At 45.6% G+C, this 24,760-nt stretch overlaps 1 protein-coding gene and 1 long non-coding RNA gene across 3 annotated transcripts; one reads left to right on the forward strand and one right to left on the reverse strand.

The window, feature by feature from the left end:
• The first annotated feature begins 921 nt into the window (after positions 1-921).
• LOC125310911 lies at positions 922-20,065 on the forward strand. Its single transcript, XR_007196383.1, has 4 exons — positions 922-1,013; positions 1,363-1,374; positions 8,088-8,090; positions 20,056-20,065. It is a non-coding gene; the product is annotated as an uncharacterized LOC125310911 (long non-coding RNA).
• On the reverse strand, positions 1,205-23,777 carry tmem168a (transmembrane protein 168a). 2 transcript variants are annotated; one of them, XM_048268701.1, is made up of 5 exons: positions 23,689-23,777; positions 21,830-23,042; positions 19,031-19,173; positions 12,569-12,843; positions 1,205-2,016 (listed from the first exon to the last, which is right to left on the reverse strand). In XM_048268701.1, the coding sequence occupies exons 2-5, from the start codon at positions 22,946-22,948 to the stop codon at positions 1,397-1,399; spliced, it is 2,157 nt and encodes a 718-aa protein (XP_048124658.1). In that variant the 5' UTR covers positions 22,949-23,042; positions 23,689-23,777; the 3' UTR covers positions 1,205-1,396. The 2 variants fall into 2 exon arrangements, with proteins under 2 accessions (XP_048124658.1, XP_048124659.1); XM_048268702.1 differs by lacking the exon at positions 23,689-23,777 and adding an exon at positions 23,314-23,397.
• Positions 23,778-24,760: the final 983 nt, after the last annotated feature.

A 24,760-nucleotide genomic window follows, 5' to 3' on the forward strand; every position in this document is an offset into this window, starting at 1 on the left:
ACGTTTTAGAAAAAAAAAAAAAAATAGGTTTTAAGTCCCAAGCTGATCAGGGCACTAGAGGGGTCAAGGGTTGAATTTCTCAAAGTGGAGTAGAGCAGTTTGCTTAAGATCTTCAGTAAGGCCAGTGTCTGCTTTGTATAACCTTTCTGCAATAGCTCAAGAATCAACTGTCAATATGAGAAGCCCTTGTCTGACGTCTCTATTTTTCCAGGAAACCGCTAATCTTTTTTGTGAACCGGGAGAATCCAGTCGACAGAAGGGAAAGTGTCATAGTGGCTCGTACAAATTAAAGAGATAACCCATGCCTCTCTCTGTCTCTCTCTGCATGTTGACCTTTGTGTCAGGACATCTCCTTGAGCAAATACTGGTTTATATGCTACCTCAAGTGACCCAGGAGGTAGGGGAAAAAAACAGCATAAAACTGTTATTTTCATGGGGAAAAAAAACAAAGGCATCATCAAACATTTGGCTTCCCTTAGAAGGTTTTTAAACAACACAACCTTTAACACATAAAGGCATACAATAAAAGGCTTGGCTCATGGGAATGGCTCCAACATTAAAGAGAAATAAAGAAAGGCTGTAGATCTGGCCTTGGAGAAAAGAATGGGAATGTACATCCAGGATAATGTTTTCGTGTGTGTGTGTGTGTGTGTGTGTGTGTGTGTGTGTGTGTGTGTGTGTGTGTGTGTAAGGCAGTATAGACACCCTTTTCTGATTGTTCAGACAGAGCAGAAGCAGAAGGCACAGAGGAGAATCTAACATTACACGGAGAGAGAGAAGACCAATAGGAGCGATAGACCGTAAACAAGAGCTTACCACTGGGGAACCAGTGTGTCTCTGAGTCTTTGTATGTGTGAGCGCGCGCGTGTGTATGTGTGTGTGTGTGTGTCAAGTTGAAAGAGTGACGTGTTGAAGGCATGTGGTTCTGTGTGCATGGATTTACATGTATGCTTGAGTACAAAACTGTGGTTTGTCTGTTTGTGTGTGTATGTGCTTCATGTCGGTGTGTGTGTGTTTATGAGAGGGTGTGTTGGCCATCTGTAACAACAATTACAGTCTGGCGATAAAAATATGGCAAGATGGCTCTGGCAAAGGTCACAGCGTGTCAATGTCACAGTAGCTGACAGCCTGGTGTGTGTGTGTTTGGTGTGTGTGTGAATGCATGTATGTGTGTGTCTGTGTATGTGGTGGTGGTGGTGGTGGGGGGGGGGGTCTTAGGTGTTTGGCCTAACATTAAGGTGCAGTCAATCAGAGTTGGCACACATATAACAGCACCTGCATTCAGAAGCAGACTAGTTGGATGTTTCTTTCCTTGAGCACACTAGTGAGATGCCCTGTTCTATGTCCTGGTCATCACCAGAGGTGTGTGTGTGTGTGTGTGTGTGAGAAACAGTCCTCAGGAGCGCACCAGGCGTATGCCCTGTCCCGTGTCCAGCACGCTGGGTGGACACCAGGCCAGCTTGAAGCGGCGGAAGCAGCGGAGGCAGGCGCCACACGCCCAGAACGGCTGCAGCGCGCAGCACCAGTTAGCCACGGCCAGCGCCGGGTAGGTGGCCCGCGGGAAGTGCGCCTCCCAGTGGCGGCTCATGTCGCTGCCCGTGGGCAGGTGCAGCGAGAAGTCGGCCCAGGGCTTAGACACGCCGTAGTCCGCCTCGATGCCGCGGGCGCCCGCCTGCTCCGCCCAGGGCCGGCCGTTGCCCTCCGCGACGGTGGCACTGCAGTTGTAGTCGACCCAGGCTTTCGTGAAGTCACCCAGGCATGGTGGCGACGCCGAGACGTCGTTGTTGAGGAGAGGATCGCCGGCCTCCAGGTCGCCGGAGCGGTTACTGGCGGAGGCGGCGGTCGGATGGAGCTGGGCTCCCTGCACGGCGATGTAGAGGCCCTCGACGCGCCGCACGGCACGGACCCAGGGCTGGGAGTGGTCCGTGTCCAGGACCAGGATGAGGCGTGAGCAGTGGCCAGCGTTGCGCTCCCGCCACAGCTCCAGCAGCTGGTCCATCCGCAACGTGTCCCCACCTGACAGGGAAAACAAACACACTAGGGATGTCACGAGAACCGATACTTGCGAAACCTTTCGATTCTTTAAAATGAAAACAAACACAGACGATGCCCATTTCTTTGAAGCATCATAAGCACCGATGCCAGCGTAAATCGGTGCGGTGACTCTTCCGGAACTGATGGGGGCAGTATATGCCTCAGAGTGTTCCAGTCTACACTTACATTCAGAAGTAGGAGGTCACAAAGAAGTGGAGCCACACATGGCATAACAAAAACTTCCAATTTAGCGAAGCATCTACCAAGACTGTCTTGTGAGGAGACTTAGCACTAAAAGAATCCTCCATAGTATTCACTTCAGCCAATTAGCCAACCATATCTGAGGCACTATGACCAATGATTGCACTGTACCAAATTAAATACATCATATGGTCACCTGTAAAATCAACCTGGGGTGCGTTTCCCAAAACCACAGTTGCTAACCTGTTAGGTTGGGAAACGCGCCCATGATCAATACTATTGATCACAAAGTCATAGCAGAGAGATCAACAGTTAAAGCAGCACTAAAGAAGATTTGCTCTTGGGTATAAGTATATATACTCTTTTTACTATAAGTATATATACTCTTTTTACTCCATGAGGGATATTTCTGAACCGTGAGGGTTCCCTCTACGGTTCAGAAGTGCAATAATAAACAACCTAAATATGCGTCTTTTGCAACAAAGTATGAACATAACTCCGATACAATATACATGTAAAGGGAATGCACCGACAGCAGCCTGTAGAAAGAGATCTCTGAATTCCTGTAGCATATCAGCTTTTTGCTCCATTTTGATTTGAAATTTTTATTTTAACATCTGTAACATCTGTTACGACCTGGTGGGTCTTTGTGTGGTGGCTCCGCCCCTATTGTGCTACTGCTATCTCGTCTGTCTCCTACAGGCTGCTGAGTACAGAGGTGATGCCTCCTGATGTTAATTGTCGTGGCCATAAGAGGGCCGGCTCTGGCATAATGTTGCTCTCTCACTCATTTCCCTGGCCTGCTCTGCCTTGACTCGCTGCCCTTCTGGGTATCTCGCCTCCTTCTGCGTCTCCGTCACGTTATATTTAGTTTTTTCATCTACCCCTAGACACACATTGCACAACACTTTATTTTTGTACCTAAACCAGACATGTCAAAGTCAAGGCCCGCGGGCCACAGCCGCCGGCTGCTGTTTTGCATGCACCAATACTCCATTTCCCACCATGCAACGGTAGCCCACGAACTCACTGCGGCGCCGCAAGTGGGCCTCAGCTTCATTATTCATCAGTATTCAGTCAGGGCAGATGTCAACTTTCAGCTACCCCCTCACCAGTGTTGTGCCTGAACACGCTCATTGAACGAAAAGTTCATGAACTCGCTCATATTTTGAGCTTAACGGAACTGAACGTATCGTATTAGCCTACTAGGCCTACTGCCTGATGAACGTTACTGTGAAATCGCTTCATTCTGGTGTCTGTGAACGGCACGCTCTTTCAGTTTAACTTCGTTGAATAGGGTGTCAGATTTCTACAGAGCCTTCCAGGCTTAAAACCCGCTAAAACACACCATAAAAAGGCCTTAATATGGCAGCATGCAGGTCACCATTTGTCAAACTATGGGCCGCGGGTCCGCAATGTGGACAATGGTCTGCAGAGTGAAATTATTCCAGGGTCATCGCCTGATAATTTTGATCAAGGAGCCATGGACAGAAAAAGAAAACAAACATTTCTGCAATTAGTAGGAAATACTTGTTTGGTGTCATCAAACATAGAGGCATAGAATTAAGTCGTGGTATGAGCGCTTATTCAATGCATGCGTGTGCATGTTGGTAGCAAAGCTAAGCTTCAACCTATTGGAAGGCTATTTAATTATGAAACGACATTTAATAGAACGACGTGGATTTATGCAACTTCCATAAAAAACAGAGCACAGACTATATAAAACACTGATTGGCATTAAGTATTAAAGTCAGCCAAAAACTATTAATTAGTCTTAGTTAAAGATTAAAGATCTCCAGATCAGTGATTTACGATGATCTGATCCGCCATTTACCATTCACAAAAGCTGGTATTGTGTTTCCTGAATCCTTACAGCATCAGGCATTCAAATGAAATGTAATTAGCATATAAATATTCCATCAGTGTATGATGCTTGCATGAGGGAAACATCCCAAAACAACGCATCCATATAACTGCTGTTGTTTTGAGAAGTATTTCTCATGCAAGCATCATGCAACAATGCAAAAACAATGAAACTATTGTAGGCCTAATTATATTTTACATTAGTAAAGCAGTACTCTGATGTGCATGTTTTCACAAACTTTTGTGAACAATCTTAGCACTTTAAACATTGACTGTTTTGAAGTGCATGTATAGCAATATAGTATAAAAATAATAATAATTGTGATATCATTATGATAATTTGATGGGGGGGGGGGGGGGGGTTCATGTAGGTGGGCCCTATGACCCCAAAGTATGCCTTGACTGGGCCTCAGGTCAAAGAAGTTTGAGAAAAGCTGATGTAGACGACAAAGCAGCAAGGAGGCATCGTATGATCATTTAAACAAGTTTTATGACAAGGTCGGTGAGGATGGGGAAAATCGTACATTTCTGTGCAAACTTTGCCCACACTTCAGTCACAGTCATTATTCATTTAATCATTAAATAAAATACAGTACACGTCTTGGTTCAATAGGTTACGTGCAGTCATTTTAATATGTTTTAATAAACATTGAACCAGTCCGGCCCTCCGCTTGTAGCAAATTTGTTTTTTTTGGCCCTCTAATGTATTTGACTTTGACATCCCTGACCTAAACTGACATTCTCTACTTTTATGTTAATAAATATCATTTAAAAAGTGTGGTCTCCCCTATGTTGAGTCTGCCTTGAGCCAAGCGGTCTTAACACACCTGTACCAGATTTGTCTGGGTAGGAATGAAAGTAGCTTAATTGAGGATATAACTTATAGTTAAAGAAATGCCATCTAACGATGCCATTTGATAATACCTGCTCATGTGAAGAAAGACAGATGAGATTTTGCCAACTACATCACTGAAGACACATGATGGCATTTCAGAACGCTTTTGTATGTCAACCAGGTTGTTGGTAGTGTTTGCACATTTTGTTTTTGCAAGCTTCATATGAAGTTAGCTCACAGGTTTTAGACAAAAATCCTTTCCTGCAGCTTGAAGGAGCAGGGAGTAGAGGAGGAGGGAGAGTGACAGAGGACATATGGAGAGTTCAGGAGAAAGGGGGATAGAAGAGGAGAGAGTGATGATGGGGTGAGACTGGAACAAGAAGGGAGAGATAGAGAGCTAAGTTACGTCAGCCATTTGTATGTGTGATGGTAAGTGATCAGGAGTCCCCACATGAGTGGGAATCCAGTATGTGTGTGTGACTGTAAGAGAGAGTAGTGGACTGTGTGTGTGTGTGTGAAATTATGTGGACAGGGAACTGTGCAACAGAAATATGATGTGAGATTCTAAGTGAGAATCAGCAAGTGTGTATGTGTTTTTGTGTTTATGGGAGCGTGCCAGGAAGAATTGCCCTCCCTGGAACACACACACACACACACACACACACCAAGGCCCTGGCAGTTATTCAGACAGCCTCCTCTGATCAAACACAGTGACACAGGGCATGACACTCAATATCCTTCATCAGGATTAATACCCTGCTGTGTGCTCTCCACACACACACACACACACACACACACACGCACACACACACACGCACACACACAGACGCAGGCAGGCAGGAAGATTGAACACACTGTCGGGGCGGAGCCAAGATAAGATACTTCTTTACAGTTTTGGGCAATTGCCCTTGGAGCACTGAGGAGCTCGGACGAGACTGGGCGGCTACCCAGAATCCTTCAGTAGGGGCCATTCCTCTCACCTGTCCCATGGCGCCCTGTGGCCTCTTTACTCTCTCCTGTCTCCCTCTCCACTACCCAGTGCCACGACAAAGCATAATTGCGAATGGACTGTGTTTCCAATGCGATGATACTGTATACGGGTTTTGTCTTCTCACGATAGTCATTTCAGATAAATATAACAACAGATCTACAATGCAGCACCTTTTTGAATGTGTTTAGTGTCATGTAACTCACCTAAATGTGACTGATGTGTTTCCATGTCACTTTTACAAAATAGTGTTTTATAGGTCTGAAAAACCACCTCATGCCAGTGTAAAAAACGTTTGTGCGATATTTGTGAGCTTTGGCGATATTCACGTTTCCATTAATCGTTTTTTATTTCGCATTTTAGATTTGCGCATGTTCAGGGTTAATGGAAACTCGCCTAGACAGACACATACAGATTTTGCAACCTGGGCCACCCTCTCGTTTAGTGAATATTCACTGCAAAATCTTTTCTCTGATGAGTTCTACCCATTCATATTAATGCTCATCCTTGGCTCAAAAGCAGATTTCCTGTGTGGAGGCAGCCATTGATGATCCAAGACTAAAGACCCAAGGTATTGAACCACAGGGAACGGAGAGGTATGGGCGTTCAAACATTGCCCTCACCACTCCTAAGAGAACTGATTAAGTTTTCGGTTAAAAAAAAAATCTAATTTTCCCTGCAACGTCTACACAACTCCAAACTCAAACAATGAACTCAATAAACCCAAGTGCTTGTTCTCCAGGCCGACAGTTGTTATTAATTGATAAGCTGCTGGTGCAATGCATGGGCCTTCTCAGTGGGGAGACAGTGTAGCTGTTTTTCTCCGAGTGACATATTGTGAATGTTCTGGTCTTGTCTTTAGTTTCTCATTTGGTATTGGTTTAGTGTGTTGTTTTCTTTGTCCACCAATACAAGCGTCTATCAGTGGAGGATAATTATATATTCAGATAGCAGAGCCTCCATTGTACTATATTGTATTCCCTCTGTTCACAAAACAACAATGTAGGCCAGACCAGAGCCAGGTCAGACGGGCCAAAAGACTCTGCAGTCGTGTGGATGACGCATGCTTGAGGCCAACGAGACAAAAGCCAACTCAAACACAACACACACACACACACACACACACACACACACACACACACACACACACACACACAGACAGACAGACACACACACACACACAGTCTGTGTGGACAACGCATGCTTGAAGCCTAACACCAACAAATAACTCCAACTCCAGCAGCACAGATACATGCAGTGCAGTCACACACAGACAGGCACAGGCACACACACACACACACACACTTATGTGGACGACGCATCCTGAGGCTTCAGAGTCCACAGACGACTCCAGTTGCACAGAAATTGGCATCTCTGTAATGGAGACTGGAAACAACGGGCTGAGTTCAACGGTGTCATGGTTCAGAGAGGAATTTGCTCGCTGTATCTGACAGCTCGACTACCCCCCCCCCATCACCACTGCTCTCACAGTTTCTGATCGCGTTTCAGTTCCTATCAGAGCACTCAGCTGCAGTGCACACGCTCGCACGCGCACACACACACACACACACACACACACACACACACACAGTCTGCTCCAGCACATTTAACACAATTATGTCCACATCTTGGACAGAGCTTCAGCCAGTGAGAGACAGTAAAGGCCACTAGTTGTAAACGGTGTCAAGTAAAAAGACTAGAACAGTAGTTCTTCATGTCATTATTACGCAATGTAAACGTGTGTGTGTGTGTGTGTGTGTGTGTGTGTGTGTGTGTGTATGTGCGTCACTGTTCTGCATGAAGCTGACTAAGCACTTTACTCCAACCCTTCAAACCCCTTCCTTGGCTAATTAAGGGCAGTAAATAACACTGACTTTAATCAGGTGTGGTGCATTAGATACAAAGAAGCAATGGTGTTTTTTTCTTTGTGTGTGTGTGTGTATGTGTGGGCCTTTCCCTTACTCCACTCACTGCCCACAACCCTCCACTCTTCAGATGAAATTCTTTACTTTAAATGTACATTTCAATCCATTGACTTATGAGCTGTTGATTCTCCGCCTAAAAGTCCATAGTCTACACCTATGATTCCTCTACCTTTGCTGCCTCCATCCTTTCTGTTCCTGTTGTTCAATAAAATGTTTTATATGATGGCCTTGAAGTCTTGAGTTAGTGAGTTGGCTAACATTGTTTGTTGATAACCAAATAGCCTACAAGTTCTGTAATTGTTGCGTTCGTGCATTCTCTCTCCTTCGCAAACATTCTGTTCCGTAGCCAAATCTGTAATTCTGCTGCAAAAAGGAAAAAAAAGTGTATTGTACAGAAAATAAATAGCTTACTGTCATGCAATTAAATGGCTACAGTGCAGTGAAGAGTTTGGAGAGTGAAGTTATGAAAATAATTTATGAACCAGAACACGGGCCATGACCATGAAGCCTCTATTTCTTGCAGCTATTAAAACACCCGCTAGAGAGTTTAAATAGCCACCACCACCATTTGATTTTTGCATTACAGATTATTTCTTAAAAGTTCTCTCCACTAGGTCTACTGGCAGATTTATCAAACAAGTGCTTTGTCTTCGTCCTCCGCAAACTACAGGTAGTTCCGGTAGAGAGCCACTGAATAAGCGATGCCAAGCAATTTGTAATATGCAACACATTTTGTGACTGAAAAGGGGACCTCTTCTTTTCCCCTAGATATGTTTCTGTTTTAAACTGTTAAAAGAGTATTGAGGGAAGTCCTGTGTGAGATGAGGAGAAGTCTGGAGAGTGCCAACTTGCTGTGAGGTTGGATACAGAGGATTGTTGAGAACTGTGACTTTGTGCTATTGAGTTAAGTATGAGTGAATTATGTTTTGGTTTTGTCTGAAGTCTTTTTTGCTTTCTATTTGTCGGCACTATTTTCACACTCTAAATAAATCTGCACTCTCCACCAAAATCCACGTTTCCTTACTGTGTCTTTCACCCCATCACTTCACCTCAGTGAGTCATAGCCGCTGATCCTGTGTGTGGGTATGGACCGCATGGGCCGTATTTTCACAGTGACGTTCAGCAAGTATCTTCTCACCTAATGTAAGTTGCTTCAGACAACCTGTTCGTTCTACTCTATGTGGAGTTGTCCTTCGTCCAGCTCAGTTGCGTCAGTTATCAGATTTCGAGGGTTCTAAAATATGACGATATGCTACACTGAATCTAGAGATCGACCAATTATCGGCCGGGCCGATTATTAGGGCCGATATTTAGCATTTTTATAATAATTGGTATCGGTCATTTTTTCCACCGATAAGCCGATACTGAAATGGATATAGAATGAATGAAACGCTTACTTTGTCTGTAGAGCCGCCTCTCACTCCCTGCATTTGCTACTCTGTGGTCGAGAGCATTGTCCCGCCCACTACACCGTCTGATTTGTTAGTTGTCTAACAGGCTTACTGAGGCTTACTGTAGACTGGGCTTCAGCTGTACGGAACTATTTTTCGAAGGTAAGGAAGGTAGGCCTACCTTACATTGCTGAAGTTGCAATGTGAATCACAATCATCTACTACACTGAAGTTACAAAAAACACCACTTTGTAAGCTATTGTCTCCTTGATCCGGCTCAATAAGTAGCCTAAAGCACCCACCTCCTCCATTTAGCGAATTCTCGATTGATGCACGTTAGTGATAGCCTACCGTTTACTAGTTAGTCTACAAACCCGGGTGCTGCGTGTCGGGAGTTCTTTGCATCCGCCTCGTCCATTAATTGTGAATAACAGGACACCTCGGCGGACGTTATCCCTTAGGCCTACATAGTATACAAGTCCTAAATTATGCGATAGCGAACATCAAAAAGTCTAGTTGCTGCTTTTTGACGGACTGTCAGAAAAAAGACTACAGGCACCCAGTGTCAGCCGTAATTTAATCAGACCTGAACTAAATTGCGTCCTGAGCTGGCTATTACGTGCCTTTTAGGCTCACAGAAGTGTAGCTTATAGCCTACATATGGACACAAATTGCATGCTTAAATAGCCTAAGAACTATTTTAAAACTGTTTTGTTAAACTATTCAACCATAACACTTTTTGTGACGGGTCACTTACAAGCACATAGCCCATTGTGAATGCCTATGGAAATAATTGCTATCAGTCAGCTCTTGGATTAACATGATACACAGGATTTACACTTGTGATGCTAGTTGATAGACAATTGTATATTAAAAGAAGTAAGAAAAGTTAGCATAATTAAATACTTTTGAATTAAAATTTTCAGCATATCGCTATAGCCTAGGCTACTATCTACCCCCCTTTTTGACAACTGAAATATCGGTTTTACATATCGGTTATCGGCCTTCTGTTTTGGTAATAATTGAGATCGGCCCTGAAAAAACCATATCGGTCGATCCCTAACTGAATCCTTCTCGTTTTCTTTCATTTGTCCAGCTAGCTTTTCCACTGAAACTAGCCATGATTGGTCACATAGTCAGCATTCTGAAATGTCGTGCATGATCAAGGCCAAATGAACCAGTCATCACGCTGCCTCTGTGTCAGCAGCGCGACCGCTGACAGTGACTGTGCGTTTCTGATGTTCGATTATTATTTACTAGACTGTTCTCACATTTCAGCACTTTACTGTACATATATTAGGTATAAAGGGTGCAGATTTCTGGGGGGGGTTGTTGTAGTAAATAATTACCCCCCTCCCATCCCCAGAAATCACACCCTTTATACCTAATGTATGTATATATATTCATAAACAAATGAGAAAAACTATAACAAACTGGCTCCCTCCTTAATGGCTGCACCTCATCTGCCCCTTCTAGGAAGAGAGGGAGATACTGAATAAATGATTTAGTGTTCAACTCTGGTATCAAACACTCAGTCATCCAATTCTCTCTTTCCCTCTCTGCGAGGAAGCAAATATTAACACCCCATGAAACTGAAATAGAGAGCAGCAAAGTACACACATCTAATGGCATAGAGACATGCTGGGCTATAAACTATCTCCATCCAGCCCTTATCTGGCAACAGCAGCAGAGTAGGGGCCAGGGAATCCAATCCTTCAGTTCTCAACACTTTAGTTGAAGGTAGTGATTCTCCATGCCACTACCAATGCGCACACACACACACTCTTTTTCTCTCTCCCTCACACATCTACACAGGGTGACATGTGCCAGTGCTCAGTGTGTGGTTGCCCATGTGGGCCTCTTTCCCTTTATCCCTTTCGGTCTCTCCATCCTTCTTGTTCCTTTTTCAGTCTCTCTCTCCCCCCCCTCTCTGTCTCCACATAACTAATGACACAGCCATATGACCCATCTCACCTGCCAGTATCCAGACTGCGGTGCCCAGCATTAGCGCGACTGCAGGAGAGCAGGTAGGTGTCGTTTACCCCATCCCTCACATCAAATGATGTTTGATTGGCATGAACGAATGAATGAATGAATGAATGAATGAATGAAGCTTTACATATTATGCTATTGAATCGACATGACCATTTTGTAAGACATAGCATTTCTCTTTCCCCACATACCTAATGACTCACCTCACAAGTACAGCATATAATATAGAGACTAGAGCGGATCGGGTCCGCGAATTTCTGTCCTAACCGGCCCGCGATTCGACAGTTGGCGTCCGAACCGCGACCTAACCGACAGGCATTTTCATTTTAAATGTCCGAACCCAACCCGAGCCCGACGCAGATGATGCCTCAGTTATTCCCATGCTAGTGATTAAACGCTCACGCTTGTGGATAGCCTGTCTTTTAGCTCATTAAACGGAACATACAACAAATTGTCTACAGAATCAGATGAGCGCGGCACGCCACGCAGGTCACACACACAGCGACATTAACACAAGAGGCCCAAGCAAGCATAGCCTATTGAAATAGAATTCTTGTCTTCCCATTGACGCAAAGTCTTGAAATGAAACAGTCTTTGAAACTACAGTGCCTCTGTCACTGATCCATATGCAGCATCGACGTTAATTGGGGTAACTTGAGGAAATCCTCATCCAGTTGAACGAGACGACCTTAGCCTACCGGTAGCCTAGGCCTATGTCTTTACCACAGTATGCAATGCAAATAATCTTAAAATCTCCTGATAGGCTAACAACTTTTTTTACCGTCACCCAAGACTGTGCTTATGTGCATATGTGCGAAATGTGCATAAACATTTGTTTATGTAGTCGTGACAACGCGTATCGTCACAATAAACAAATCTTGCACACAAAAGATTATATTTTACTTTATTCTCCAAAAACAAACGTTTGCATCATGTAAAGCAGACCTGTTGGTTACCCAACATAATAAGGAATTTTAAATGTAAAGCTTCCAATGCATATCGCCCCCATGTGTCCGAACCCGAAACGAACCAGACTATAATTTCTAAATATTTGTCCGAACCCGACCCAACCCGTCGGGTCCCGTCGGGCTCGGGTCGGGTAGCCACACTCTTATACGCACACACAGTATACACACACACAGTATACACACACACACACAGTATATACACAGTCCCGTCGGGCTCGGGTCGGGTAGCCACACTCTAGTACGCACACACAGTATACACACACACACACACACACACAGTATACACACACAGTATACACACACACACACACACACACACACAGTATACACACACACAGTATACACACACACACACAGACACTCTCTCTCACCTGCCAGTGCCCAGTCTCCAGTGCGCAGCGTGTGCCCGCTGTAGTAGAGCAGGTAGGTGTCGTGGCGCGGCCCCTCGGGGGTGCGCAGCTCCAGGAAAGTCCTGAGCTTGACCAGCAGGGCCTCCAGGCTCAGGCTGCTGGTGGAGTAGTCGCAGCCGAACGTGTGGATGAGGTGGTGCGAGAAGAGGCGCTGCAAGGCCGACAGGGCGGCGGTAGAGCGCGCGTTCAGCTCCTGTACCTGCTCCGGGGGGAGGAGGACCAGCTGGCCATCAGCACTGTGGCGGAGAGAGGGTGTTAGGAAATTAGTGTGAGTGAGTGTGTGAGTGTGTGAGTGTGTGTGAGTGTGTGTGTGTGTGTGTGTGTAAAGTGGCGATAGAGCGCGAGTTCAGAGTGTGTATAGTATGTCTGGAAATATCTAAATCCTTCATTTTGGAATGTGATGTTCAAATTAAACGTTAAATATGTGTGTATATGTGTGTGTGTGTGTGTGTCATTACTGCCAAATTGTGATGACCATCAGTGCTGAGTAGAGGAGATGGGAGAACAGAGTGTGTGTCTGTGTCTGTGTGTGTGTGTGTGTGTGTGGACAGGTATGACACTAGTGGCAGGAAGACACAGAAGAGGAGAGTGACGTGCGTGTTACTGGAAGTGATTTAAAAAGTACATCAGATGATTATACCAGAGGGGAAATGAAACATTCATTAAAAAAAAAAAAAGACAAAGATGAAGAGACGAGCTGGGCAATGAAGGTGGAGAGGAAGATGAGTCGCTGTGAAAAGAAGAAAAAAGAATGGAGGGATGGAGGGATGAGACACACGGAAGAGGGGATGAGAAAAGAGAATGACTGTGGGTTTAGAGAAAAGAGAATGACTGTGGGTTTAGAGAAAAGAGAATGACTGTGGGTTTAGAGAAAAGAGAATGACTGTGGGTTTAATGGTTGGGGGCGAGGGGAAATCGGCACGGCGTGTTCAGAGATTTGGTTCTGCGGTGGTTGTCAGGGGAGGCAGAGGCAGACTGTGACTAGATCAAGGTGAAGCATCTCGTCCTCACACACACACACTCGTGGACATGAGTCACCAATTGTAGCCAAGTGTGTGTGTGTGTGTGTGTGTGTGTGTGTGTGTGTGTGTGTGGGGGCTAGAAGGCTAGACATCAAAACCACCTCTAAATGCATTCATAAGCATTACGGTTTGGTAACTAACATACAAAGAATGTTTTTGAATGCACATCCTCGAGTCAGTATGTGTGCATGTTTGCGTGTGCAAAGATTATATGTGTTGTGACCGTATGTATACAGGTCAGGGCGAAACATTCATCGCCCTTTAAACACATAACACATGAATAAACATTCACCAGTGTGTGTGTGTGTGTGTGTGTGTGTCTGTGTGTGTGTGGGTCTGTGTGTGTAATCACCCTTCTGAATGTATGCATGAACATTAGTCTCTGGTAAGTGCAAGTATTAGAGCAAAGAGTCAAGGCTGAGCGGCTGGTAAAATATTAAGCTCTGATCAACATGTCACGCCATTCATCTCTCAAACAGACACACAGACACAGAAAAACACACACACACACACAAATATGCACGTGTACACACACACATTCAAACCAGACACAGTTAGACATAGAAATAGAGACAGACACGCACACAAACACATATAGAAGTTGACACAGACAGTAAGAGGGAGAACGTTTAAGATTAGAGACAAAGAAATGGCAAGCCGTCAAGAAAATATTGTAATGACCAAATCAAAGGAGGAGAGATTATTTGAAACATTTTTAACTAGATGTACCGCAGAGTGGTACAAAATATGACAGCCGCCCAGTCCAGCACATGTTTTCCACAAAAATAAGTCACGCTGAAAGGCATATATGATTCTAACTGTCTCACTGAATTGCATTATGCACACTCAATTCTCACTGGTATCTGCTAGACAACAAGTACCAAAACATGATTAGTTCATAGATTTCACATGTAATATACATTTTATACAACCCCACCCCCCATCTTGCCTGTTCATAATTCTGAGAAATTCTTGAATTGTGTGCATGTGTGCATGTACATGTTTATGTTTATGTGTGTGTGGGTGGGTGTGTGCGCATGTGCATGTGCTTGTGTGTTTGCCTGTTTATGTGCCTGTGTGTGTGCATGTGCATGCATGCATATGTCTACTGTGTGAGTATGTGTCATAATGAGGGATTACTGTGAATGTTTGTGTGTGCGGTGTATCTGTTTATGCACATGTGTGCATATGGATTGGGTTTACATGACCCTGGAGGCAAACATACGTTGCATCCTGGAATGGGTTCTCAAGATATTCACAGAAAACTGTGTCTGCCCTAAAAATGATCCAGTCCAATTGGGCTACAGATCAAAACAAAAGCGATGGTTCCATGCTATCCATGTGGGGTTACATGCCCACCAAGTTTCGTGGTACCCCGGTCTTTCAGTGTCCCGAATCCTTGTTGGTGTCACGGTCACTAAATGTACACATAAATTATTTTATTGTAAGGCCCCCATGAACGAAAAGTCCACGAAACTTGGCATGCATTCGAGGGTGTCATACTGATCCCACACTTTCAATTTTTGTTGAAAGTTTTGACCATGTCAGCCAGAGATATTGTGATAAAACACCTAATGTTTTGCTTTTAATTTTTAACTAGGTGGCTTATACATGAAATAAGTGGTAATGGGATAGGTTGACATGCCCCTTAAGACCAACATACAAAAAAAAGGTGGACCTCCTAGGCCCCACGGTTCTCGAGATATTCACAGAAAACTGTCTTCGCCACCTACAGGCCAGTTGGTGTATAGTAACATAAATTAATTTATTGTGTGGCCCCCCATGAACGGAATTCCACGAAACTTGGCATGCATTCAGAGGGTGTCATAATGATCCTACACTTCCAATTTCGTGCAGTTTTGACTATGTTAGGTCACAGATACCTCGCGACACAACACCTCATTTTTACTTTTTGTGTTTAACTAGGTGGCTTATACATGAAATGAGTGGTTATGGAATGGGTTGACATGGCCCTTTGAGATCAACATACAAAAAAAAAAAATGGTCCTCCTAAACCCTACGGTTCTCGAGATATTTCACAGAAAACTGTGTCTGCCCTACCCTCCTTTCGGGGGGTCCAGTCCAGCGGGGGGCTACAGATCAAAACGAAAACAGGAGGTTCCATGCTATCCATGTGGGGTTACATGCCCACCAAGTTTAAAATGTACCTCGGTCTTACAGTGTCCCGGAATCCTTGACGGAAATTTGGACATGCAAAAAAAAAAAAAAAAAAACCTGACTAAACCTAGCTGCAAAAGGGGCGGTCATAATTAGATCTTATGTTTAAATGTGTGTGTATGCGTGTGTTAGAGATGGGGAGAGGGAGAGTAGAGTAGGTGAGAAGAGAGGGAAAATGTCTGTGTGTGTGTGTACTGTCTGTGTGTGTGTGTACTGTGTGTGTGTACTGTGTGTGTTATGATAAGGGCAGAGTGTTTTCCCCTTCACTGTGTAGTTTACCTCAGATAGCCACAGCTGATGAAAGCTGCAGGCAGTGAACATGGATCTAACAAGACCTCTGTTGACAGTGTATCTGTGTGTGTGTGTGTGTGTCCACTGATCTATTCATGCAGAAATGTCTGCATGTCTCGGTCTGAGTTCTCTTTTCGAACATCCTAACTCTGTCAGTCTTATATCTGTCTGCCCATGTGTGTGTGCCTGTGACTGATGCAAGCCAAGACTGAGAGATGTCATTCATGCCAGTCTGTCGGTATGTCTGTGACTCAGTGATGTCAGCAATGTCTGCCTGTCTATCTGTCTATATGTTTGTGAGCAGTAAGTGATGTCAGCAGTTTATGTCTGTCTGTCTGTGAGTTAGTTAGATCTGTTTGTCTGTGAAGGACGTCTGTCTGCCTGTATGTCTGTGAGTGTGGTCTGTCTGTCTGTCTGTCTGCCTGTATGTCTGTGAATGAGTAAGGTCTGTCTGCCTACAGTATAAGTCTGTGAGTGAGTGAGGTCAGTCTGCCTGCCTGTCTGTCTGTCTGCCTGCGAGTGATGTTAGCAATAATGATGTCAGTGACATCAGTATATCTGTCTGTTGCGGCAATCCCAGCTACCTTTTCTCACAGACTACCACCGTCTCCCGTTTACCCACTGGCCTCCATGTCTGTACAGTATATTGGGCTAGTGTTATCTTTTTCTATGTGATCATCCTACTCCACCTCCTCCAGCCTCTTAACATGTTTGTCATCTCTCCTCTATTCCCTGCCCACCTCTCTCTCACACTGGTCACACTGTGTGTGTGTGTGTGTGTGTGTGTGTGTGTGTGTGTGTGTGTGTGTGTGTGTTCTTCAGCTATACTGGACTCTTTGGCCTCAGAAAGCAAGGGTGGGGGTAAAATAAAAGAACAGCTCATCTAAGAAAAACACTTTACCTCTCCCTCTCTTTCTTTCTCTCTCTTTCCCCCTCTCTCTCCCCTCTCTCTCTCTCTCTTGCTCACACCACCCCTTTCTCCTTCTCTCCACACTAACATTACACTCTAGTTAATGTTTAAGAACGGGATAAAAAGCTGGAGCAAGCTAATGGGATGATATCCCAGCCTTTGGAAAGCTGTGGTGTGGTCCAGGAGCTTTAGTGAGGGTAGGTGTAGAGGGGGCTGTGATGTTTAATAGGGGGCTATGGCCTGTGGTGGATATGGAGTGTTTTTTTACTTGGTGTACTGTATTTTTTACTTGATGTATAAATGTCAAAGGTCTCACCCTTTTCTCTTCATTTCCCTTCTACGCTTTCTCTTCTGCTTCTGTCTCTCTCTCTCTCCCCTCTCTCTCCTTTCTACCCTATCCCCTCTACTCTCCATCAGCTTCAATCCAAACCATCTCCCTCCTTCCCTTCCACACTATCCGCTCTACTCTCCATCATCTCCCTCCATACCTCAATCCTCTATACCTTCTCACCTCTCTTCTCTCTCTGCCTCTCTTCTACTCCTCCTCTCCATCCCTCTTTACTATTCTCTTCATTGTACTCTACCTCTGTTCTAGGGATGCACAATTAATTGATTTGAACTGATGCACTTAGCTAAGGCTGCAATTAATCATGCCGCTTGCAACTCTGTTATAGTGGTTCATCTTCTCTCATCTATGATTTTTATATTTAGGTCATCCTCCTCGTGTGACAGACAGTGAAGCTCACCTATCAGGAGGGCTGTTCCTCTCATTCACTAGGCATGCTTACCAATCAGAAGTGGCCCAACTTAAAGCCTATATTGTACAAAAATGAAACCGCAAATCAAATCACAACCCTGAGATCTGTCAGAAATTATTTACACAATTATTTCCCCCATATTGTGCAGCCCTACTCTGTCTTTAGTCTGTGTCAGCCGTTCTCATCCTCTTCCCTCTCTTTTCTTATGTCCCTCTCTTCTCCTCTATCTTTCTCACCTTCTCACCTCTTTTCTCCACCTCCCTCTCTCTTCTGTTCTTCCCTTTCTCTTCCCTTCAGCTCTCCACCTCTGCTCTCTATCAGCCACTCTGCTCCTTCTCCTTCCCTCCTCCCTCCTCCCTCTTCACCTCCCCTCTGCCGTCCCTGAGAAGCACTCATCATTGTAGAAATCATGATCACTCCTGTCAGACAACACATTACACACACACAGACACACACACACAGACACACACACACACAGACACAGACACACACACACACACACACACAGACAGACACACACAGACACACTCACTCCACCGCATTCCACTTGTGTGCCCTCGCCTGCTTGCCTTCCAGCCATTCAGCCTGTTCACGGGGTGCCAGAGGAATACTGAGCACCCAGCTTGCACATGGCCCCACATGCCCAATCACTGACACTAACTCATGCTGCTCTGCTCTGTTTCACCCCCCACCCCTCCACACACACACACACACACCCACACCCATACACCCCACACACACACAGCCAGTTATTGACATTCAGACAGCTAAAGCCTCCCTCTTCACAGAACAAGCTTGTGTTCATGCATGTCCATTAGTTGCTTTTTAAACTCAGTTAAGTGTTTGTGTATTTGGGTTGGGTGGATGTGACAGAGAGTGAGGCGGAGTGAGGGAGAGGAGAGAGTGAAAAAAAAAAAAAAAGTGGATAGTCTAGCTGCTCTTACAATATCTGGTGTCTGAAACATTAAACAGAAAACCCGAGCTCTGTTGAACTTTAATGCATGCCCTCACAAATACAAATTCCCTTCCATTTCCAAGAGATGGATCAGGATTGAGTGATCTATACTGAATAACTCTACAGTATGGAACAGAACCAAGCGTTTCATTTGTTTTTCTTAATAATAGATAATAAGCAAACACAAGAGTGTTTATGTGAATGTCTGTGTGAACAAATGAGAGAGAGAGAGAGAGAAAAAGAAAGAGAGTGAGTGAGTGAGTGAGTGTGTGTGTGTGTGTGTGTGTGTGTGTGTGTGTGTGTGTGTACCTGTAGTAGCTGGTGGGTATGACTATGGCGTATCCAGCACAGGTGCCTCCCAGGCAGCCGCCCAGCTCATGGAAGAGGCCGTGGGCCAGGGACTCTAACGGCAGCACCACCAGCAACACGCCCATGAACAGCCCGTTAGAGAGCTGAGGAAAGAGAGGAGGGAGAGAGAGAGAGAGAGAGAGAGAGAGAGAGAGGATTAGATTATCATTCACATATTCTAGTTCTGGCAACACGGTATCCAAACAGTCATGCTAACAAAGCAAGGCAGACAGACAGACATGACATCATGAGCTGATAATGGGATGCACCAGTGCAGACGTCACGGTCCCCCCCCCATATACTGGTAAATGCACATCATGTTACAGCTCTAGGCTACATGACAATGACATGACTGTATACATGGGTCATCCAATATTTTCCCCAGAGGTCAGCTCTATGGCCATCTCAGTGTCAGCAGTGTTCTGACCTACACTCATGGTTATCAATCAATCACTGAGCCGATCATCAATCATCAACTGTTAGAAATCAGAACAAGCGACAAAGTCTGCGAATACAAAAGGACAAAGAAACGATAGTAATCCAAACAGTTTGACAGCTTGTTGGGGGAGCAGCATCGCAAAAACACTTCATCAAACTACCCAGAGCTGCATAATCACATAGAGAGAATGACAAAGGAAGGAGTGAGGAATGATGGAAACATAACTGAGTGAGTAAGTGAGTGTGAAAGAGAGAGAGAGAGGGAGAGAGGGAGAGAGAGGGAGAGGGAGAGGGAGAGAGAGGGGGGGAGAGGGAGAGAGAGGGAGGGAGGGAGGGGGAGGGAGAGAGGGGAGAGAGAGAGAGGGAGAGGGAGAGGAGAGAGAGGGGGAGAGAGAGAGAGAGGGAGGAGGAGAGGGAGAGAGGAGAGAGAGAGGGAGAGAGAGAGGGAGAGAGAGAGAGGAGGGAGAGAGGGGTGAGAGGGAGAGAGAGGAGAGAGAGAGAGTGTGAGGAGAGAGTGAGAGAGAGAGAGGGAGGAGAGGGGGAGAGAGTGAGAGGGTGAGGAGAGAGAGAGGGAGAGTGAGAGGGAGAGAGAGAGGGAGAGTGAGAGGGAGAGAGAGAGAGGAGTGGAGAGTGAGAGAGAGGGAGAGTGAGAGCGAGAGAGAGAGAGAGAGGGGTGAGTGAGAGCGAGAGAGGGAGGGAGAGAGGAGAGGAAAAAGACAGCACTGTCTATTCACATGTGTATTTTGAGGCGCTCTAGGGTTTGTTGACGGTCTTTGTCAGTACAGACCAGCAGCGAGAGATCATTTAATTCCGAGCCACAAAGACCACTTCATCTGACACTCCAACGATGCACGCCGTGACTCACCAAGCCACGGACACCACACCAACAAAACAACCAAAACAACATTTGTGCGCAAAACAAACAGCATCTTCACCATCATCACAGCCTCATTTGTAAACCTCCCATCAGTTAGAATGTATGGTATAACCTTGTCAAAAATCTGGCTTTCGGTTCAATTAGTAATGTTTTTTAGCTAGGTTCTTCATTGTGCAAGACACTTACCAAGATACTTACCAAGGTGAACCATAATCACTAGAGGGACCTTCATAATACACAACCAGGCCCCTGAATAAGAGTGTGGTGATTGGTGAGAGTACTGATATATCATAGCAATTTGTTTACATTGCATTGAATAATGCCTCTCCCTGCTTTCATCCTATACTAACTCTGCTTGTTGTATTGTGTATCTGTCGACATGGCAACATGCTTATTCTGATGAAAGTATGTATCAATCTCTTTAACCAGCTGATCACAGCCGCCCCCGCCCCCACAAGTCATGAATCTGCCCAAATTTTCATCCTACGAGGGATTTTTTTTATTGTCTAATACAGGAGTCATGGTGCACTAGTCTCAGGGGATCAAGTGATCAAGTGTCATGTTCAAGCTGGGCCCTGTAGAACGCCTTGAGACATACAGTCATACTTTATGGCACTATAGCCTATAATCTGAATATAATACTGAAATGAACTGAATATGTTTAAAAAGTACCATTTCTCTAGCAATCAATGGAGGCTAAAATGTGAGAGCATTATTATACAGAGCTAGACAAGGTGACCAGTAAAGACAAGTGAAGCATTTAACTGAGATCTCACTAAGGCAGAAAGAGAGAGAGAGAGAGAGAGAGAAAAAGGAGTGACAAAAGAAAAGGAGAGGAAAGAGAGAGAGACAGAAAGAAAGAAAAAGAAAGAAAGAAAGAAAGAAAGAGAGTGAGAGAAACAGAAAAGTGAGGGGCGGTCTTTTTAGCTGAAGCAAAGAGAGCAAGTGAGAAGAGCTGAAGCAGATTGAGAGTGTGAACGTGAACGGTGTGTGTGTGTGTGTGTGTGTGTAAGTGAGTAAGAGAGAGAGTGAGTGAGAGTAGAGGGGATGATCTCACTACACTGGTTCCTCTGGTGTTAATGACCTGAAGTGAGGGTGGGGCAACAACATGGTGCCATTGACGAACCTGCAGAAGCAGATTCCACTCAGAAGTGGATACGTCAGTCATCCACCCATAGTAGATTACAAAACATGATAAACAGAGAAACTAGTCTGAGGCCTGATCCTAATCATACTGCGGTTCTTACAGTAACTACTGTATAGACCAGCACACAGAGAACAGTACTGTACACACACACACACACACACACACACACACACACACACACACATACAGTACACACACACACACTACACTACACTACACACAAAAAAATAACTTTGTATGCCGGTCTTGATCAATGTGCCCACTGATATGCAGCTCCAGTGCCCCCGTTCCCCCTTACCTGCCAGGACACGGCACCCAGAATGGCTGTGGACAGCAGGCTGAAGAACACCAGTCTCTCGGACACCAGGCAGAAGTGGCGCATGCCCCGAGCGCCCATGACGCGGTCCAGCGGCCGCAGCTCGGACGCCTGGGCGCGGTGGGCCTTCTGGCACTCGTCCAGCTTGGAGTGGAAGCCCCAGAGGGAGGCCAGGAACACGGCGTGGCACAGCACCCAGAAGAGCCCGAACACGCAGAAGCCCGGGATGACCAGGTACCACAGCTCCAGGTGGCCCAGCTTGATGGCGCACAGCCCGAAGAAGGCCCCCTCGAGCAGGGCCAGCGGCAGCAGGGACAGCTTCCTCCAGAGGCGGCCCAGCGAGAGAAACGGGCGCCAGCGGTCGGTCGGCGGCAGGCCACTGAAGTAGACATCCAGCAGGGGGTCGCACAGCAGTCGGCCCAGGTAGCAGCCGAGCGCGAACGGATTGGTGCGGACGCTCATGGCCTTGAAGAAGAAGGCCGAGGTGACCACGGCGAAGCAAGCCAGATTGGGCAGGGCCAGAAGGGACTTCATGCGCAAGTCCACCACTGTGGCAGCCAGGGCCAGCACCAGGGCCAGGAGCGCGGCCGACTTCTCCAGCGGCAAGGTGGTGCTGGCGATGGCGAAGCCTAGCAGCTCCAGCATCTCCTCGGAGGTGAGGAGCGTCGGCCGGTAGCGGACGCTGCCCCCGATGCGCTCCGTTACCGCCCAGAGGGCGCGGGCAGACACGCTGGCCAGGAGGAGGTAATTGGTTACCTGCTCCTTGACCTCGGCGTCCAGCGCAGGGCTGTTGAGGAAGCAGAGGAGGCCCTGGAGGAAGCCGAACCACAGGTAGAAGAGACTGATGCTGGCCGACTCCATGGAGAAGTAGTAGTAGAGGATGCTGGCGATACCTAGGACGAATAGGCCCAGGATGAAGATGACCAGGATCATGGGCTCAGAGGAGAGCTCCCAGCGCACGTACATGCCCAAGCAGACAGCCACCATTAGGTTCAGACTGGACAGGTATCCCAGGCAGCGCACCGACGATCCCCACACGTCCCCTTCCTTGGGCGCATCCTCCAGTGCATCCTCTTCGGCCACTTCCTCCATGCTGCTCATGGTTTAGAGCGAGGTGGAGTTTGAGACAAGGCGACACGGAGTCGAATTTGTCGTCCAACTATGGTGGTGCCTCTTCTTGCTCACATGACAGCGACTAAAGAAAATAACAATTTAGAAATATGTTAATACAAACTATGTTCAAGATAAGGCTGTCCAAGTTATCATCCAGGGCCTAAACTACTAACAGATAGGTGGCTATAGGCTAACGTTAGATGTGATAAAATAAACCAACAGTTAGCATAGCTGTCCCAATCACAATTTAGAAGTAACGTTAGAAATCTGTAAGCAGAAAAAGAAAGAAGTTGAGTGTACGTGGCTGTTAGGACATGCCCTTACTCATCCAAACTTTTTAACCAGTCACTGACCTAAAGTTAGGTTCAATTTAGCATGTCAGGTAAATGTTTGTTGCAACGACATCTCATTTATTGTCTTTACTTTACAAGATAAACTTTAGCTATACCGCGTAAGACGTAGGCCTATCTAAAATGTATCCAAGTTAGCTTTTAGTCACCGAGGACTACAAATCATTAAAGTTTGCTGACAGACCGTGGTTTGGGCTTGACTGCACTCCATAGTGATTAGTCGAAGGCAGCCGATGTGGCACGTCCCACTGTCTAATAATCTCTCCCACTGAACCTGATTGACTTCAACATCAATCATATTTATACCCTCAAATAGGAAGAAATGTACTGTATATGACATTTCCAAAGCCGTTCATTCAAAGAAAAGGCGATACTTACACTTGTTTGTCAACTTTTCCTCAGTTCGCCCAGAGAATGTCATATTTCCGCACTTCAAACTACGGTGTCTCGAGAAGAGCATTCTTTGCAGCTGATTCGGACATACAGGACTAAACGCATTACAGTTAGACATTCTCTGCTATTACCCCAGTTCTGTGAAATTCATGTCGTGTTCTTCTTCTTCTTCTTTAAATTTATTGGCGGTTGGCATACCTTCGTGTCGTGTTATTCCATTCCATTGAATAATCTTTAGTCTATTGCTCAATGTGTAAAGATATAGGCTATCACATTGAGATCATTGAGCCTATAGTTTGTACAGTGCAAAAGAAGAAAATTGGGTGGTTGTTTTTTGTAAAGCCAAGACAAATACAGTATCTAAACATTGCCTACCACATGCTCTGGCAGTGGTTTGGTCGTACCCATAACCTATATGGATATATTTTCTCAATGCATCACATTATTTATTTGACATTTGAGTAGACTCGCAAACTTTTCAATAGCCATGCAATGAGCTGATATAAGGTAAATAATCTCTGTCTCTGTCTCTCTGACTCAGCTGCACATACACACACACACACACAGATTTTCGGAAAATGACATGATGAGAAGTGTGGCATTTTCTTTGCAGGGGCACTGCGTAGGTAGAGGACTGAAAAGGCTGTGTAAACATATAAGTAGCTCACTCCCACACTGAATCCTGCAAACCTCCCAGCCCTCAAGATGGGTAGTGTGAGGGGTGTGATGGTGTTGGTGGGGTGTGTGTGGGGGGAGGGGGGGTGCAATGAGGGATAGGAGTAGACTATAAAAGTGGTGAGATTGGGGGGGGGAGTGTATGTTGCCGAATTAAGAGAAAGAGGCTAAATACATAGAGATGAATGATAACACTGGAGAGAAATAGGAAGATATCTGAATATACTGTATAGAGGAATGTTGGGAGAGAGAGAGAGAGAGAGAGAGAGAGAGGAGAGATAAACCCTGAAAAGAGTCCTCTGAGCCAACTGGTACTGAAGCTAACTTACTCAATAACAACAACTAATACACATCAAGCTCAGTCCAGGTCTTTTTCCCAAAT

This window comes from Alosa alosa, chromosome 17 (assembly GCF_017589495.1).
Source record: "Alosa alosa isolate M-15738 ecotype Scorff River chromosome 17, AALO_Geno_1.1, whole genome shotgun sequence".
Lineage (NCBI taxonomy): Eukaryota > Metazoa > Chordata > Actinopteri > Clupeiformes > Clupeidae > Alosa > Alosa alosa.

Excerpts from the sequence above, each read along its gene's own strand:
- tmem168a (XM_048268701.1), bottom strand. The coding sequence starts at position 22,948 with ATGAGCAGCATGGAGGAAGTGGCCGAAGAGGATGCACTGGAGGATGCG. Across the intron at positions 19,174-21,829 it reads TGGGTGCCGTGTCCTGGCAG|CTCTCTAACGGGCTGTTCAT; the intron begins GTAAGGGGGAAC and ends CTCTTTCCTCAG. Across the intron at positions 2,017-12,568 it reads TGGAGACTGGGCACTGGCAG|GTGGGGACACGTTGCGGATG; the intron begins GTGAGAGAGAGT and ends TTTCCCTGTCAG.